At 47.5% G+C, this 19,388-nt stretch overlaps 1 protein-coding gene across 1 annotated transcript in view; it reads right to left on the bottom strand.

The window, feature by feature from the left end:
- Positions 1–19,388, bottom strand: part of kcnh5b (potassium voltage-gated channel, subfamily H (eag-related), member 5b) — a 50,172-nt gene that overhangs the window by 7,102 nt on the left and 23,682 nt on the right. The window contains exons 9-12 of the mRNA XM_068338669.1: positions 5,813–6,012; positions 3,307–3,366; positions 2,299–2,491; positions 280–476 (exon numbers count right to left, since the gene is read on the bottom strand). Coding sequence (XP_068194770.1) covers positions 280–476; positions 2,299–2,491; positions 3,307–3,366; positions 5,813–6,012 — 650 coding nt within the window. The remainder of the gene's footprint in view (positions 1–279; positions 477–2,298; positions 2,492–3,306; positions 3,367–5,812; positions 6,013–19,388) is intronic.

Here is a 19,388-nt window from a genome sequence, read left to right as displayed (position 1 = left end):
ACTCCTGCAGCCGCCCGCTAACAGGCTAGCGGGAGGCTAATGAGGTTAGCGGTGTAGCATTTATAATGAATGACAGCAGACGGGTTAGAGGGATGAAGGAGGAGGAGCCAACCGCAGGCTTCAACCACCTGTGTGCTAACACGCTAAGGAAACCATGTTGGTGGTTCACCTTCAGAAACGCTAACGGCTAATCGACCCCGTGTCAGAGCGTCAGGAACAGGACGGTCAGATAAACCTGTTGGCGTGTTGGCGTGTTAGCGTGTTGGCGGTTGGCCGTACCCGTTTGCGCAGGTTGCAGGTGAGGATGAGGTTCCTGGAGAAGGAGTTGGCGAAGGCGGTGTAGAACTCCAGCACCTTCAGCAGCGCCTCCCGTTTGATCACGTGGAGGTCGCAGTAGGTCAGCGCCCGCACGTTAGCACACGCGTGTGCCAGGGTGGTCTCCTTCCAGAACACGTCGCCGAACACGTCGCCTTTGCCTGAGGAGAAGAAAACGGAGACACAGGGGTCAGAGATCATCTGGGGTCATCGGGGGTCAAAGGTCACAGCGACGAGAATCCATGAATGTTTTTATAAAGTCTCTAAACGACAGGATTCCTGCGTTTAAAGGAGCCGATCGACAAGGACGCCTCCGTCGCCATGACGACACTTCCTGGTCTCAACAAACTGCTCAAACCGCCGCCGAGCGTTTCCCCGACGACACGCTGTCACAACAGTCTGAGTGGAGACGCATCGCCGCCGCCGCCCTGGCAGAGTGTGTGTGTGTGTGTGTCACTGTGTGTGTGTGTGTGTCACTGTGTGTGTGTGTGTGTGTGTGTGTCACTGTGTGTGTGAGGGAGTCCATCCCGTCTCCTCCGGTCCCCCGGGGGCCTTCCTCTCCGTTCAACACTCAGCAGCGACTCAGCAGAGGATCGTCTGGAATGAGATCCCCAGGGACCCGACGCGCCAGCCAATCAGAAGTCAGGATGAGGACCGCATCACACGGGAGGAAGAGAAAGAGGAAGAGGGGAATGATAATGATAGCGATGATGGTGATGGTAATGATGATGATGATGATGATGGTGATGGTGAGTCACATGACCCTGTGGGAGGGATTAGAACATCCACAGATCTAATCCTCTTCCTCCTCTTCCTCCTCCGGTCGGGATCTGAGTCACAGGAACTCATTTACATATTTGAAACCTTCATGTGTGTTTCCTCAGTCTACCCACAATTCATAGCGCTCTAGTTACTGGGTAACCTTCACTAACCAGCTAGCTAGAACCGCTAGCTTTAGCTAAGCTGTTTAGTTCCTTGCAGAAAGTTGCATGACAACGACGCCCCCCCCCCCACCCACCCCCCCCCCCTTCCTTGTTCTGCTCGTCGGTCCAGAACTTATTGCTGTGTGAACAGAAGCCTCTCATAACGGAGCATGAATAATGGATTCACAAATTAATCAGATCGTTTGGGTGAAACAAGGAAAAAAAAGAAAAACAACAGTAGGGGACCAATCAGACGCGGCGCTGCGTGGACGGATGGTAGGGGACCAATCAGACGCGGCGCTGCGTGGACGGATGGTAGGGGACCAATCAGACGCGGCGCTGCGTGGACGGATGGCAGCGGATGAAGGATGCAGCGTGTCGTCATCCGTCCGTCCAGCTGATCTCTGGGAGCAACGGGACTCCCTCTAAGGCCCCGCCCACCTGGAATCAGGGGGCGTGGCCCAGATAAAGGGCCACGCCCCTTAACTGGGCCACGTTAAATGTGTTAAAGGGGGGTTACATCAACACAACATCTACACACAGGTCACACTCTGTGAGCCTGGTGCATGATGGGAAACCAGATGGGTATTACTCCAGTCTTTACTAGAGCTGACACAGTACCAGTGTGTGTGTGTGTGTGTGTGTGTGTGTGTGTGTGTGTGTGTGTGTGTGTGTGTGTGTGTGTGTGTGTGTGTGTGTGTGTGTCTGTGTGTGTGTGTCCACCTGCCTGCACTGGACACTAATGAGAGTGGAGTGTGTTACAGCCGTATTGAACAGCCTGGGGAAATCAGTGGCTCTTAAACCACAACCAATACACACTCCTCTTCCTCTCCTCCTTCCTCTTCCTCTTCCTCTCCTCCTTCCTCTTCCTCTCCTCCTTCCTCTTCCTCACCTTTTATCTCTCCGTCTCTGTTATTCTTCATCCTTTCATCCCTTCATTCATTTTCTCTCTCCCTCTATTCTTCCTCTCACCATCATCTTCCTCACTGTAGTCTCCATCCCTCCATCACTACACACGACCAGCGACGAGAGCGTTCTAAACCCCCCCCCCCATACATACCTAATATGGCGATGACCTCATCGTCCTGAATGACCTCCAGTGACCCCGACACCACGAAGCAGAGGGTGTCGACGCTCTCGCCGGCGTGGAAGATCAGGTCCCCGGGGGCGCAGTGGGTGGTCTGGAACTCCACCGCCAGCGAGCGCAGGCAGCCGTCACTGGCCAATCGGAACGCAGGATGCTCGTTGAACACCTGAGGACGAGGACAGGAAGTAGATGGTGGTCAGACACAAACCGTTAGCGGTGGTTAGCGGCTGTTCTCACCAGGAGACTATTTTAATCTAAGCCACAGAGAAATGTAGAAAAAAGTAATTAAAAAAAAAACAGACACACACACACACACACACACACACACACACACTCACACACACACACTCACACACACACACACACTCACACACACTCACACGTGTGGAAGACCAACACGTTCAGGTCTTCCTTCCTCTCGTTTCCGTTTCCTTTCTCCTCCTTCTTATTTACCGACACCCGCTGGTGGGATCAGACCACCCCCCCCCCCCATCCATCACTGCCGCCGTGGAAACGGCTGCCTCCTCTTCCCGAGATGATTTGAGAGTTTTCATGTCTCACCTCTCAGAAACGCATCAGGAAGTTTACCGCTGATCCCTGTCGTCATGCCAACAACAGTTCTGCAAGCGGTTCTAAATTACAGCATGAATGGACCCCCCCACCTTAAATCCTGAAGTGTGAAACTGTTGGCCCGTTTGTAACCAGAGATCAGTTTAAATGAAAACAGAATGTATTTATTACAGGCGTTCTCCTGCTAGAGGCTAACTTTAGCCGCCGTCATGACGACGGACGTCCAGCAGGAAGTCCTTCCTTCAGCGCCAGCTCAGCAGTTTGAGACAAACTTAACCATCCGTATCTGTGGAGCAACGAACTGGACCGACGTTAATGCCCCCGCCATCAGAGGGACCGTCTAACGCTCACACACACACACACACACACACACACACACACACACACACACACACACACGCATGAACGCACCTTCCTGTTGAGGTGGACGCAGATGTCGGCCCTCATGTCCTTCGGACAGATGGACAGAACCTAGAAGAGACAGAACAGTAGGTGAGGGGTATTTAACCCTTTGAAACTCACTAACACACTTTACAATGCACATGTGTCAAACTCAGGGCCCGGGGGCCAAATTTGGCCCTCCACATCATTTAATGTGGCCCATAGAGCAGAAAAGGTCAGAGTGTCTCAAACAAACAGGTCAAAAGTGTGATTTGACCAAAACTACATTTCCCACAATGCAGTAGTTCAGCCCATCTTAACTCTGACTAAACGTAGTGAACAAAGTTAATGTCCTAACTCGTGTCTGATGTTATTTTTCTTTATTGATTGATAGTTTGATCCTTGATTGATGGAGTTCTGTGGGTTTAATAACCTGACAAATGAAAAGGATTTATGTTAGAACAGAGAAACAAACAAACATGTTTTTTCTGTCTAACTGTAATGTTTGGAACTAGAATCAGTCAGAAATTCAGTTATTTAACATTAAGGAGTAGTTACATTTAGTTACATTACACTGAGTTACATTTAGTTACATTTATTAGTTACATTAAGGAGTAGTTACATTTAGTTACATTACACTGAGTTACATTTAGTTACATTTATTAGTTACATTAAGGAGTAGTTACATTTAGTTACATTACACTGACTTACATTTAGTTACATTTATTAGTTACATTAAGGAGTAGTTACATTTAGTTACATTACACTGAGTTACATTTAGTTACATTTATTAGTTACATTGAGGAGTAGTTACATTTAGTTACATTACACTGAGTTACATTTAGTTACATTTATTAGTTACATTAAGGAGTAGTTACATTTAGTTACATTACACTGAGTTACATTTAGTTACATTTATTAGTTACATTAAGGAGTAGTTACATTTAGTTACATTACACTGAGTTACATTTAGTTACATTTATTAGTTACATTAAGGAGTAGTTACATTTAGTTACATTACACTGAGTTACATTTAGTTACATTTATTAGTTACATTAAGGAGTAGTTACATTTAGTTACATTACACTGAGTTACATTTAGTTACATTTATTAGTTACATTAAGGAGTAGTTACATTTAGTTACATTACACTGAGTTACATTTAGTTACATTTATTAGTTACATTAAGGAGTAGTTACATTTAGTTACATTACACTGAGTTACATTTAGTTACATTTATTAGTTACATTAAGGAGTAGTTACATTTAGTTACATTACACTGAGTTACATTTAGTTACATTTATTAGTTACATCTGGCCCCTTGAGGACAGCGGCCCCTGGTGAAAATGAGTTTGACCCCCCTGGACTATAATGTATACGCTCAGGTACGCAGTAATGTCATTGTTCTCCAGCGCTGCAGAGGGCGCTGTAGACAAACCTACAGAAACATCTGTGATGGGGGTGTCATCATAGCAGCTGTGTGTTTGATCATCGTGAACCACAAGACTGGAGGACGTGGGTCAGGTGATCAGGTAGACAACGAACCAAAGGCCCCGCCCACTGGTCGGCTGCACACCTGACAGCCGGTGACGTCTGTTTCCTGTCCACTCGGGGTTCACGCCCGTTTGGTTGCGATCATGAATTCCGAACCAAACTAATACCGTCGTTCGGAACAGGAAGTCATACGTGACTCCTAGTGTACCGATGCGTTCAGGGACGGCGCAGAAAACACGACTTTAACAGTTCTTCCTGATCCTCTCTTTGAGACCAACGAACCAAAGGGGGGCAATAAATCACCTGGAAGCGTCTGTGGCATCAAAACACAAAACCAACTTCCTGTAGGGATGGTTTTGGTGACAACACGACGCCTTCAGGGCCCTCCGGTCTTCTCCGGATGTGGACTTGCATAAACCGTGGAGCGTGACGCTCCGACGTGAGAAACCTGGCCACTAATTGGCTGCGTGTCGGACTGAGAGGTAATTAAAACGCCGGCCGACTCGTCTTCTGTGGATTCAACAGCCTCGGCTTTAACAACAGTTTGTACATAAACATTGATTTTCCAATACTTTATTCAAATTCTTACTCCTCTGAGTAGAAACGCTGACAAAAAGGGAAATATATGAGATATATATGAGATCACACAGCAGCTGAGGACATCCAGACTCGCAATTAGAACAGTTTCTGCTGTTTCTCAAACTCAATTTTCTTCCATCGATGAGTTCCTGAAAAACCTGGAGATTTATCCTCAAAGCAAAAAGAACTTCTTTCCTCAAGACTGGTTTTTACTGGTGGCTATAAAAAGCAGTTCTTGTTGCTTTAATATGATTTTATTTGGGATAAACGACCCAAAAGAAACCAGACCTTCCTCGTGTGGACCATTATTAAGATGACTACGATTAGTAAAACACATTAAAGCCACGTTCTCCAGCAGCTTCTCAGGGATTCAGCAGCAACAACACAGCCTTAAGACGAGAACCATTAGCATGTTAGCGTCAATCGTTAGCGTGGTCTCAAAGCATCCTGGACCCCCCCCTCACCTTATCCGTGTCGATGCCTTTGGACATGGACCAGGTGGACACGATGTAGTCCATGACGCGTTCGCTCAGGCCCTTGGGCACCTGGTAGAGCTTCAGGAAGTCCCGGACGTTGTTCAGCATCTCGTGGTAGCGGTTGGTGTTGGCGTACATCTGCTGGAAGATGGTGGTCACGTTTCCAAAGATGGTGGCGTAGAGCAGAGCTGGGGGGCAGGAGACAGCACGTCAAACACACACCGACACACACACACCGACACACACACACCGACACACACACACCGACACACACGTCCTAAGGTGGGAGTGTGTTTTACTTAAATCTCTTCCCGGCGGAGCGAAACCGTCTTGACCCGTCTCAGAACCAAACTCATTACCGGTCGATGTTGAGACACGAACAAGCATCCAGACGACTGTTGGATTCTTCAACCGACACACAACTGGTTTCAACCGTCACACAACTGGCGTGTTTTCCACCCTAAGCCCCCTGGAGCCACCCTGAACCTGTTAGCGACCGCCGCTCAGACATCGCTGGCGAGCACCGAACAGTTACCCCCGATGTCGTGTGACCTCCTCGCTGGAGGGCGACCCATCTGAAGCCTGGAGTTTGACAGATCCGTTGTCATCATCTGGATCCTGATCCCATCCGACACGGAACCCGGGGACACGATCTGGTCCTGACACAGCAGCCATGTGACTAACTACACCAGATTTACAGGAAAGTAATCTGATTTACAGTGTGAACACCAGAGTCGGACCAGCTTTAAACCAACGACAGATCTTCATCGTCCCCGTCTACCGATGAAGCTGCCAACTGAAAATCCCTAATCTTGCCCCATCCAAGTCCTACGAGCTGCCCCACCATCAACCCAAAGACTCCAAGAGGTAACCATCCCCATGACGACCAACTCTAAACGCCTTGAACCAGAACCCACGAGGACCCAACAGAACGTCCTCTCCGAGCCAAGTCCGAGTGAATCTACGCCCGGCGGGGGTTCTCTTCCCGCTGCGCCTCCTTTCTATTAGCGACTATCTGAAGATTCAAAGTGTTGAAAACGAAGGTAAAACCAGACGAGTAGGAAATCTGCTGTAATGCGATTTAATTAATATCTTGAATGACAAAGACAAGAGACAAGACGTGTCTCCGCCGACGTGAACGGCGGTCGTTACTGTCAAAGAGGCGTTTCAGATTAGGAGACGGATTCTCTCCCCTCTGGGTCTGACAGCTATTGTTCTGTTTCCATAGAGACCTCACCCAAAATAATCCTCCTCTTTCCCCTCTTCCTCTTCAAGCCAGCGAAATTTACAAAAACTGTGGGAGGGTAAACCACTAATCGGAACGTTTCTGGGATGAAAGCTGTCGATGAGGCAGAGCGGAGGGCGTCCAGATGGGGAGAGGTTTGGAAAGGGTTCGGAAAGGGTTCGGAAAAGGTTCGGATAGGGTTCGGAAAGGGTTCTGGAAGGGTTTTCCAAACCCAAGTCACATGGCGTGACAGACAAGAAAACCAAAGACAACCAGGAAGAAAAACGGCACAAGACTCAAAGAGATTAGCTGTTTATTTTGGTTCTGCTAAAGGTAGTGCTCATCCAGATCGCTAGAACCAATCAGAACCCTCCAATCCAAACACGGAGCCGGAACTGGACCCTCAGAGGAAGTTCTTCAGCACCAAACTGTGAATCAGCTGCTGGACAAGATTTGGAGCAGTGATTTCAATCTATTTGTCAAATCATTAATCATCTACCCTCCAATCATCGACAGCAGCATCTCAAAACACCAACCATGTGACCTTTACTTCAATAACCCCCGCCCCCGCCTCCCAGGCTACGTTTACAGCTGTCACTTCAATGCCTGATTTGAATTTGACGTGTCCCAGAGCCCCGCCCGACCCCCCCGGTGGCCAGAGGAGATGCTCTGTTCTGGGACGGGAAACGATGGACCGGGCAGCGAGGAGATGGAGAGCTTTATTTCCTCATGTCTTTTAGCTGATGGAGCTGCCTGGGGGGGGTTGAAGTAGGAGGGTTGGGGGGGGCAGACGCTGTCAAAAAGAGACTCTGATCAGCTGACGGGGAATATTTGCAGGAAGTTTGTCTCCAAATCGACCGTGACACCAAGAAGGAAACGACACAACCACAACCACAAATTGGTTGTTTGTGTGACCCCCCCACTGGACCCCCCAACCTTCTACTGTTGCTAAGCACTCATTAACGCGCTAACGGAGACCTCCTGCGACGGGAACGCCGTCGGGGGGTCCTTGAAGCCGTCCTACTCCAGTCGAGAGTCTCTCTATCTGGAGTCTCCGCCAACCAACCAGAAACAGAAATCTGCTGTTGCCGACGGCGACGTCGCATCACATCCTGCCTGCCAGGAAGTGTTTCCACGGCGCGAGTTAAACGTGAACGACATGTGACGAGTGTCGTGTTTCACAAACCGACTTCATTATTAACCTAAATCCATCAATGGAGTGTTGGGGGACCGAGTCTGGACCACCAGGGGCTCGGAGTCCTCCAGTCAGGGGGATTCTGATGTTTCCTTAGAACATTTAGAGTTTTCTCATGTAGAAATTCCTGAATATTTTCTGTTTCATCATCGCCTCAAACAGACTCGGGTTTGATGATGATGATGATGTAACGGCGGCGTCGGGCAGGAAGCAGCAGCGACCTGACATCCGTCTGACGAACCCTTAGTTCCCCCTCACGTTTACAAAGCCTCGTCAAAGCAGGTGAAAGACGGCGCATGTGAAATGGGGCCGCTTCACGCCTGCAACACGCGTGTCTGTGTCGTGTGGAATCAGGATTTTCTGTTTCCTACAATATCACTGAAATATATATGGACTGATCCACCAAGGTGTCCCGGTAGAGGCCCCGCCCACCCTCAGGCCACCATGAGCATTTCTGGAATCGTGACTCGTTCAGTTAATAAGCTCCTTTAATCACCGTTTTCTCCAACGATGTGTTGTTTATTTCCCATTAGGGTCAGATTAATAGGCCGTCGCCGCCACGCTAAGGCGATAATGGCTGCAGGTGGTCGTGGGACGGAGCGTGGGAGGCGTGTGACGAGCGACAAACACACCGAGGTGACATCCCGCTCTGACCCGGAGAGGTTTGAGGTGATAAAACAACAACAGGAAGCTCTGACGGAGTGAATCAATCAATCTGTGGGGTCAAAGGACGGCAACTTCCTGTTTACAGGACAGTTTACATTACATTATTTACATTATTAATGTCTCTCAAGAATACATTCAAGAAGGAAGGAAAGAACAAAGTAGAACAGTGAGGAAGGAGGGCAGAAAGGAAGGAAGGAATGAAGTAAGGAGGGCAGGAAGTAAGGAAGGAAAGAAGTAAGGAAGGAAGTAAGTGGGTAAGTAAGTAAGGAAGGAAGGAAGGAGGGCAGAAAGGCAGGAAGACAGGAAGAGAAGAAGGAAGGAAGTCTCTGAAGTTGAATCTGCAGAACGAAGGAATCTGTTTCTCATTACCTGACGAGGAAACATTTCAGTCCAGACCTGAAGTTAATGGTCGATGACGTTCAACACACACAACACAACAAACAACACAACAAACAACACAACAAACAACACAACAAACAACACAACAAACAACACAACAAACAACACAATAAACAACACAATAAACAACACAATAAACAACACAACAAACAACACAACAAACAACACAATCAACAACACAACAAACAACACAATAAACACAATCAACAACACAAACAAGTCGTCCTGAATGATCAATCAGTTGGTCTTTATCTTCATTCTACTGACTTCGTCAGGTCAGGTGACGCCCGGCGGTCTCCATGCGGGCGGCGGCGCAGATCGCGGTCGTGTTCCTGAAGGCCTCAGAACGGGGGGGGGGGCATGCAAAAATCAATGCAATGACAAATAGTGTTGCAGCACAGAAGCATCTTCAGCCCCCGGGTGAAATGAACACGTCTCGTCTCCCCAGGCGATTTGTTCGCACCGCCGTCGGTAACGTTTCCCCGGGGATTCCATCCCGACGGGGGGGGCTGGTATGAAAACTCATCCCAGACCAGATTAAATCGGGATAAAAGAGAATAAAAATGATTTGAATTTTCTGTGATCATATTGCAGGAGGTTTTCAATGATGAACGACCCCCCCGACAGGCGTCCCTTTGGAGGAATACCTCCAGGAGCAGTTACTCCTCTTTGTCTTCTGTTTGTGCACTAATGTTTTCCTCTCAAGTCCACAAAGCGTAAAGTTGTTCTTTCACAAATGAGGCCCCCGCAAAACGGGAGCTGAGGTAACGAGGCCACCGGGGGGCCGGGGCGGGACTCCCGGGGGGGCGGCGTCTCATCAGGAGCAATGATGTCATGTAGGACCGCTCTGATTGGACGGGAGGACCTGGTAAACAATGGGATGCTCTTTATGAAGAGGGCGCTCATCGGTGGGGAGATATCAGTGGACAGGTGGGGGGAAAGGGGCGGGGTCAGCGGCGTCTGGGGTACCATCATTTCCACCCATGAAGCTCCTGCTCAGAAAGTTGCGACTCCTCTCAGACGTTCGTTTCAGGTCCGGGTCTTGCACAATTTATTGCAGCCATTATTTTTAACGAGACTGATCCCCCCCCCCCCGACATCCTTCAACAAACATGTCGGATCCCAACGCGTTTGTTGAAGGATGTCGGGGGGGGGGATGTCCTCTCTCCATCGTCGAGCAGAGGACAGTTTAAATATGAATGATGGAGGGATGAAGGTCCTGCAGACACACGAGTGTCGTCTGTGAAGAATGGAATTATTAAAAGAAACAGGGACTCATTATGGTCCATGTTTACGTGAAAAGGTCGTCAAAAAAATTTTAATTCAAAAAAATTACATTTTTTAAATTTTTTGAAAATTAAAAAGTTATAAAAATTAAATTACATTTTTTTAAATGAAAAAATTAAAAACTAGAATAAGCAAAAGAACCCTTAAACACATTTCCATGGAAACCACAAAAAATAAAACTGGTCACGCATGCTTGCGTGTGTGTGTGTGTGTGTGTGTGTGTGTGTGTGTGTGTGTGTGTGTTGAGTTTGGGGAAACGTTGTGGGACAAAAAGTTCAAACGCAAATGACACTTCCTGGTGCTAATGAGCTAATGAGCTAATTCACCCCTCCCCCCACTCAGGTTGAGGGTTCAAATCCCCAAAACAAAACGCTTCAGGAGCGTTTCTAAAAAGGTCCGTCTCACTTCCTGCTAACCTCTGAAGGCGACTCTCGCCCCCGCTGGGGCGTTGGGGCGTTAGCATCAGGTGACGCCTGCAGACATCGATCGACCTTCAGCTCCCGGTTTGGTCTGACTTTGTCCTGGCGCTCCGGTCCTGCAGCGGATTGGACCATTCAGATTCCTCGTGTCTGTCATCCTGATCAGACCGACCCCATCGACCATCAGGATCATCACAGCCGCCGATGTCAGCAGTTCTTCTGGAGGAGGGCCGTTTATCATGCCTGGCACCCCCCCAGCTACCCGCCTGATGCCCCACATGAGGATCAGAGATCAGGAGAGGAAATTAAAATATTATCAGAAAAGTAGAGAAGAAGGAGCGACTTCCTGCTCCAGAGGAAAGGTTTCAGCATCGTGTTCATAAACCAACGAGTGGGGAGGACGTTCACCGACAGGACGATCAGGACCGCCCATCATTATGGAAATGTGTGAGAATCACTCACACTCACACACACACACACACACACACACACACACACTGCACTAATCTGCACATACACAACCACCCACCCATATAAAGACCTGCAGCAGCGCGCCGGTCCGAAACCGATAACAGGAAGTACCAAACACCAACAGGAAGTCATGCTTTGAGTTGACGCCGCTTTAAACAAATCTCTAGCTTTAATATTTAAAATCTCGTCTGAGATTGTTTAAATCATTTAAATGATTGATAATATCAGAAATATTATTGATATTATATTATAGAATTAATAATAGAAATTTTTTAAATCATTGAAATCTCCCAGTTTAGGATAAATAGAGTATATCTTATCTTATTTCATATTGTTTTATTATCCCTCATGCTGATGGGAGCGCTAACGGAGCGCTAACAGGGTGCTAACTGAGTGCTAATGGAGCACTAACTGAGTGCTAACGGAGCGCTAACATTCTGGAGAAACCAAACAGACTTCCTGGATCTTTTTCCACTGCATGGAGCCGGACACAGAACAAGACGGAGACCTCTGGCTTTGGTTCTGGTCCAAACTCAATAAGAAGGTTAAATATATTGATCTGAGCAGCAAAGGATCATGGGAACGCACGAGTTGGGATACACTTTGGGAACTTGGCACCTCAGCAACTTTGGCTGATCCTGGGAACACGGACACGCTCAGAATACCAGAACCCCGTCACGTTCCCATCCGGACTGTTCTGAACTCTCCTCCTGAGCTGGTTTGATGGACCTTAATCTCCAGCGCTGGAGTGGAGACGTGTCGTCAGGCGTGTGGAGGAATCTCTCGCCCTGAAGACGAATGGGCTCCTTCAGGAAAAGCAATAACACCCCGCGGAACAGGAGCCTCAAGATTTACACATGATGGCAGCGATATCATCAGCGTGTGCCGCGCTCCGGCTGCGGTTGCCATGTCAACAAGTTAAGTGAGAGAGGTCGGGGTGAGGGAGGATGGAGATGTACCTTCACCAGGTAGTTTAAAGTCCGTCTACCTGTCCTAAAGACAGCTGACATCCTCCCTGTGACGGGTTCGACAGGTCAGTGGGTGTTAGACAGGCTCCTGGTCTGCTCCAATCAGCTGTCAGACTAATGGTCTGGACAGGTAACCCCACCTGGAAGTGGGTCTTCAAAGGAGGCTGGATGAAGTGTGTACCCAGAGAGGACGTCAGCTGATTAGCTGGAGGGGGTTCTGCAGGATTTGATTGGTTGTAAGAGTGTCTGCGCTGACGCGGGGCGTCAGGATGTCTTCAGTCGTACCGTGAAGGCAGCACGATGGTGTGTTTAAGGGCTCCGGGAACACCGGGTTGGTCCCGGTCCGATCCGGTCTAGTCCGTTAATCCAGTTTGATTACATGTGATCCAATCTGCGATGTCAGGTGTCGGTGTGGAGCGTTAGCGGCGTGTAGCTAGATAGCTGCCCTGAGATGGCCAATTATTTTAGCTCGGCGCTGGGTGTGAACTTCGTGAACTTTGGGGTAATAAAGTTTTTTGTATGTGTTTTCGGACACGATGTCGCCTGAACGCTCCTCTGATTGGGTCGCCATCCTGCTCTTGATGCTCAGAGCGCTTTAGCGTTAGCATCGATTTAATGACCCGACAGAGACACGAAGGAGACGACGCTCGAGTTCCCACATAATGACCCCCAGACTCTCACTGATGAACTCCAGCAGACCATTAAGGGGCGGCGAGGCGGCGCAGTGGGAGGGTGTTGCCTCGCAGCAGGAAGGCTTTGTGTTCAAACCCCTCTGAAGACCCCCGACTCCTTCAAGGGTTCTTTCTTCATTGTCCTCCCAACAACATGTCCTAGAGGTGATTCCGACATCTTTGTCACTATCTGTGACCAACTGGAGGGTTGTCCAGGATGCCCCTCCCCCTATAAGGGCAAAAAGTACCAAAAGTGCCCCAAGAAGGGTTCCTATGCGTCTCTGAACCAGATCAAAGGATCTACAGATACCAAACCAATGAGGTGCAAATAATTTGTTGGGTTTGACAAACGACCACATCGACACATCGATTCCATTTGGGTTTCAAGGTTTCCTGAGAAACAGGAAGTCACTTCCTGCCAGAGTCAGTCTCCAAACACCTGAGTAAGACTTAGAGATCCACGCTGTCGTGAGGTTCACGTCCAATCAGAACGACAGAGTCAAAAACTCCTGCTGGACGAGTTGGAAACCAGCCGTCAGCCGTCACACCTGAAGTCACCCCAACAGGAAGAAGTGATGAAGAGCTGAGAGGAAGAGGAGCTGTCAGCCCAAACTGTTTCCACCAGAGTCAACTTTAGGAACCAACTGCCATAAAACTACAGCTGCACACGTTAATTACCCCAGACAGGGGCTCTGGGTAAATCTGCGTCTTTAAGGTTTGAGCTATTTTGGGTTTTTAACAAACGGAGCCCCCGGAGACTGAAGAACACAATCTGTAGAATCTCGGGTTCGGTTTCTTTCCCGTCTCGTCTAACGTGCCCCCCCCACACACCTCCAGTGGACGGGACGAGTGGAGGGGAACCGTCACCGAGAGCCACATCCATTCTGACAGGAAGTAGATGATTCCCCCCCGCCCCCCCGTTGAGTGAGACAGAAGAGGTGGAACTTCTCTTCTGTTCCTCATGAGCGAACGCTGATTAACTTTACTGAGACGTGATTGGCTCCAAACCCAACCCAACAAACCGTAAAGGGCCGCGGCGGTAATGGATATGATTTCAGATGGGGGAGGAGAGAGGGGGGGGGTAATGAGTAGAAACGGGGTGGGAGGTGGGAGGAAGAAGAAAAGGAGGAGGTAATGAGAGACGGAGAACGAGTGACAAAAGAGGAGAAAGATCAAGACGCTTCTTTATGGATGACACGACTAATCGCCTCCCGGTCGTGGCCGTCGGCGACACAAAGCCCCCCCCCAAGGGTCAGCCAATACAAGATCAAGCTCTCTCTCTCTTTATCTCTCTTTCTTCTCCTCCATCATCACTCTTTTCTGAGCGCCGTCCTCCAATCCAATCAGGACATCGAGTAAAAGTCAGACGGAGAACGAGACTCTGAGCTGCCTCCTCCCTTCCTTTCCTCCGGTTCCTTTCTTCCTATTTCCTATTTCCTCTTTCCTTCTCTTTCCTTCTCTTTCCTTCCCTCCTTTCCTTTCCTTCCTTCCTCTCCCTCCCTCGTTTCCTTCCCGTTGCGCCGCTGAGTCTCCTCCGTTTAGTAAACACTTCCATCACGTCGGGTTCTCCCGCATCCTTCCACCCGGCTGAGCATCACCGGTGGCGACGAACCGTCCAGGTAATTCCCATGAGCCCCTGGGAGCCGGCGCTCATCACGCCACCCCCCCACCCCCCACTTCTACTGTCCTACCTCCTCACTTCACACAGAAATATTCATCTGGAGTCTCAGAGTCGTGTGAATATCACCATTCAGCAGGTTTATCCTCATCCGTGGTAGAAAACTGGAATCGTTTCATTCAGGGACGAATTAATTAAAGTCGGACGGATCGGAGACGAGTCGGGTCTGATTTGCATTTGAAGAAACACAATTAATCCCTGGATGATGGTTAATTGTTAATCCAGGTGTCTCATCCAGTGGTGATGACACCATTGACCTCACGGTAACACAAGTCGTGTTCGACACCGAAGAGCTCGACGCCACTATAGAACGATTTTCCTTTTGGAGTCGGAGAGTCAGGAAGATCAGGAAGGAAGGTTTCAACGAGGTTTAATCCAAACTACGACTTTAATAAAGACCCAGAATGAAATTAAAGGATTAACGCTCTGGTAATCTGGTGCCCGTCTCTCCCCAACGGATCAATATTCCCACATCGATAGGAGAGTCTTCTATCTGCCGATCGATCGTCCTCGTTCCAGGACGGACCCAAGAGTTAGTCCCCCCCGTGTTTGGGCTCTGACTACGTCCAGATGGATTACATCTATCAGCTGATTGCTGGTTTATCTGAACTAATGACCTCTAATCCCTGATTGTTTGTGAGCTCTAGAAGAGTCTCTGGAGATCTTTACACCTGATCAGGTTATCGATCGACCTCCACCGACTGGAACCTGCTATCTTAACGAGTAATAACACTAATGAGGCCGACAAAGGAACCGTTCGCTAATTAGCCGAGTGGAGCCTCAGGCTGGACCAATGAGATTAGACCTGGAGGGACGAGACCATGAGACCTTCAAAATAAAAGAGGAGATAACGATGTTGACCCAATGACACGACCACGGTCGCTAACTGAATGGACGAGCTCTGACTGCTGCTAGCATGTAGAAGTTAGCATGTTAGCATGCACCAACATCTAAATCTGACGAAAACCAGAATAACTAGCAAATAATAAAATCCTAATTCTGGCAGTAGTTTGATTATTGATTGGATGTTAGAAATACTCTGGAATAGACTCCAGCAACCCCTGTGACCTGCGAGAGTGGAGGAAGTGCTACAGGAAATGAATGACGTCGAGCCAAACCAGCGCCGCCTTCCCGTTGCCGACTTTAAACAAAACCTGCTTCACATCCAGCTGTAAAACAGAAGGTCAGGGATTTAATCTGATTAGCTGCATTACTAAAATGAGGCCTGATGGGAAAAAAAGTCTTCTAGTAATTGTATTAAAGCTGGATTCTTCATACGGAGGCGGTTCCACGCTGCGTGAAGCAGGAATACAGATGAGTTCATTTATTGTCTGCTGTCCTTCCTTATGTTTGGAATATGTTAATTAGGTTCATGCTAATTCCAACAAACAGACCATAAAGATCAGATTCCTGTAAGGAGATTTAAGATTTGTGCGGCAATGCTGCTGAACACAGCAAATCAATAAACTAACAAATGTAACTAAATGTAACTCAGTGTAATGTAACTAAATGTAACTACTGCTTAATGTAACTAATAAATGTAACTAAATGTAACTCAGTATAATGTAACTAAATGTAACTACTCCTTAATGTAACTAATAAATGTAACTAAATGTAACTCAGTGTAATGTAACTAAATGTAACTACTCCTTAATGTTACTAATAAATGTAACTAAATGTAACTCAGTGTAATGTAACTAAATGTAACTACTCCTTAATGTAACTAATAAATGTAACTAAATGTAACTCAGTGTAATGTAACTAAATGTAACTACTCCTTAATGTAACTAATAAATGTAACTAAATGTAACTCAGTGTAATGTAACTAAATGTAACTACTCCTTAATGTAACTAATAAATGTAACTAAATGTAACTCAGTGTAATGTAACTAAATGTAACTACTCCTTAATGTAACTAATAAATGTAACTAAATGTAACTCAGTGTAATGTAACTAAATGTAACTACTCCTTAATGTAACTAATAAATGTAACTAAATGTAACTCAGTGTAATGTAACTAAATGTAACTACTCCTTAATGTAACTAATAAATGTAACTAAATGTAACTCAGTGTAATGTAACTAAATGTAACTACTCCTTAATGTAACTAATAAATGTAACTAAATGTAACTCAGTGTAATGTAACTAAATGTAACTACTCCTTAATGTAACTAATAAATGTAACTAAATGTAACTCAGTGTAATGTAACTAAATGTAACTACTCCTTAATGTAACTAATAAATGTAACTAAATGTAACTCAGTGTAATGTAACTAAATGTAACTACTCCTTAATGTTAAATAACTGAATTTCTGACTGATTCTAGTTCCAAACATTACAGTTAGACAGAAAAAACATGTTTGTTTGTTTCTCTGTTCTAACATGAATCCTTTTCATTTGTCAGGTTATTACTATTATTGTGGTTTAAGGAACTGCGCGGCTGTTTTGGAGGTTCATTATTACATCCGTTCAGGTTCATGTTGGTGATGACTAGAAAGTAGAAAAATATCGTAAATAACGTAACAGGGTTTATTGATCACATGTAATAAACGTATAACGGATGATTAGGATAACTGTTCCTTAATGATGCTGACCTAGAATCAGGGTCCAAAGCGTGACGAACGCGTGTCTGCTTGTCCGTGTGTGTGTGTGTGTGTGTGTGTGTGTGTGTGTGTGTGTGTGTGTGTGTGTGTGTGTGTGTGTGTGTGTGTGTGTGTGCAGTGTGATCACGTGTTCTCTAACACGCTTCGGTTCGGAGCCACTCAGGTCTCAGCTGATTCGGTTACGCCTAAACGGATTATTAATCCTGAAAACTCCTCAGAGTAACTGGGTGGGAGTGGAGGGGGGGGGACGGGGGCGGAGCCAGCCTCTCACACTGACAGGAGGAGTCAGTCCGATGCGAGTCCACCCACGCTGCTCTGACTCCGTCTGGACGGATGACAGGAAGTGACGGCAGACGGACGGACAGCTGATCGGATGGGAGGCGGCAGGAAATCCAAAAGCATCGATGGTAAAGTTGGGCCGGCCGTCAGCGGGAGGCGGGGAGCTGGAGGACGACAGCTGGACGGAGAGGATGGATGGAACAAAAACACCCTCACACGCCAGCGCTGAGACCTCAGCCTGTCCAAACACAAGTTGTGGAACTTTAAGAATAAAAAAACAACTAAAAAGTTTCACTGAGTCAGGACTGATTTGAGGTTTCAGGGAGTTCCAGGCTTCTAATCGTGGCATTTATCGCCATGACGACCGATCCAGTGATGGAACAGAGGATGGAGAATCAGGGGAAGACGGAGAAGTCGTGACAGCTTATGATACGACAAAGTATGCGTATGACAGCAAATACGGTGTCGCTCTGAGCAAAGCATCATGGGATCATTGAAACTTCTTCTCCAGACACTCCTTCAGGCCTCGGCGTCCAGACGGGGTGTCCCCCTCCCTGCTCAACATCGCCAACTGAGACCGTTTGTCACGTGACATTAATGTTGGATCGAAGTGGGAGGGGTCAGGGAAGACTTTGAACGACCGGACTCTTTCTTGGCCTCTGATTGGACGTCATCTCGTCTTTGATTCATGCCAACACCAACTGCTCCCAGAGGATTCTGGGGGGTTAACGGCATCGCTTAAAAACTACTTTGGCGAGTCGGTGCGGTTTTCCTTCGTTCCGATGCGCTCCACGCCGCCCCCCGGTGATTAAAGTGAACGTTTTGTCTGAGCGATCAATCGATCTGCTGATGGATCCTGACACCGGTGCGTCAGGAGAGCGTCTGAACGTCCTCCAGCCGTCAGCGCCGAGGTGCACGTTGACTTCTGAACAGGAAGTCGGCGTCTCAGCTTCAACAATCCCAACGTATTCCAGAGCCGTTTGTCGTTTCAGTTCTAACTCAGGAGAGATAAAGAACGACGCTTTGTTTTTCACAGCCGGAGGTGAAAATATCTTAAGTTCCCAGAAATATGACCCATCGGATATTAGATGGAGCCGGATTCATCCATCAACGCCTAAACGAGAAAACAGTGGAGGAACTTCCTGCGGCTCCAAAGTTTTATCAGCAGGAACAGAAACAGAGAGGAGAGTCCATTAACGGGAGCAGAAACGCTCTGGTGGGTACGACTGTGGTCTGGCGTGTTTAACCCCTTCTTTACCTTCATTGGTCACCAAGACCCCTTCTTTAATCAAAAGCCTAGAACAGATTACAATGATAGCTACAGTATTGTAATTGTTGTTTGACTTGCGAATTCAGTCACGGAACGGATTAAACTCTCATCTCCAGGTTCTACTATATTATCTGTGAAGTGGAGAACCATGTGATCCTCAGTCATCCCTGGCGTCTTTAAACAGGTTCTCTATATGAATGTTTATGACGGTATGCGGTAAACAGCTTCAGATTATTCATTAAGCATCAACCCAGCTGTATGATCTCCATGTAAACCATTTTTAACTGATGTCTTGTCGGTAAACGGTTCTTGCCAAACATTTGTCTCCTTGCGGCGGCGCCCCGATGATGTAAAGCTGACCGTTTCTACCATAATGCACTGCAGCCTCGTAAAAACCCCGGAACACAAATGGATGGGCTTCCATCTCGGCTCT

The sequence above is a fragment of the Antennarius striatus genome, chromosome 17 (assembly GCF_040054535.1).
Source record: "Antennarius striatus isolate MH-2024 chromosome 17, ASM4005453v1, whole genome shotgun sequence".
Taxonomy (NCBI): Eukaryota; Metazoa; Chordata; class Actinopteri; order Lophiiformes; family Antennariidae; genus Antennarius; species Antennarius striatus.
The sequence above is the reverse complement of the archived record's forward strand: the minus strand, read 5'-3'. Positions and strand labels throughout refer to the sequence as shown.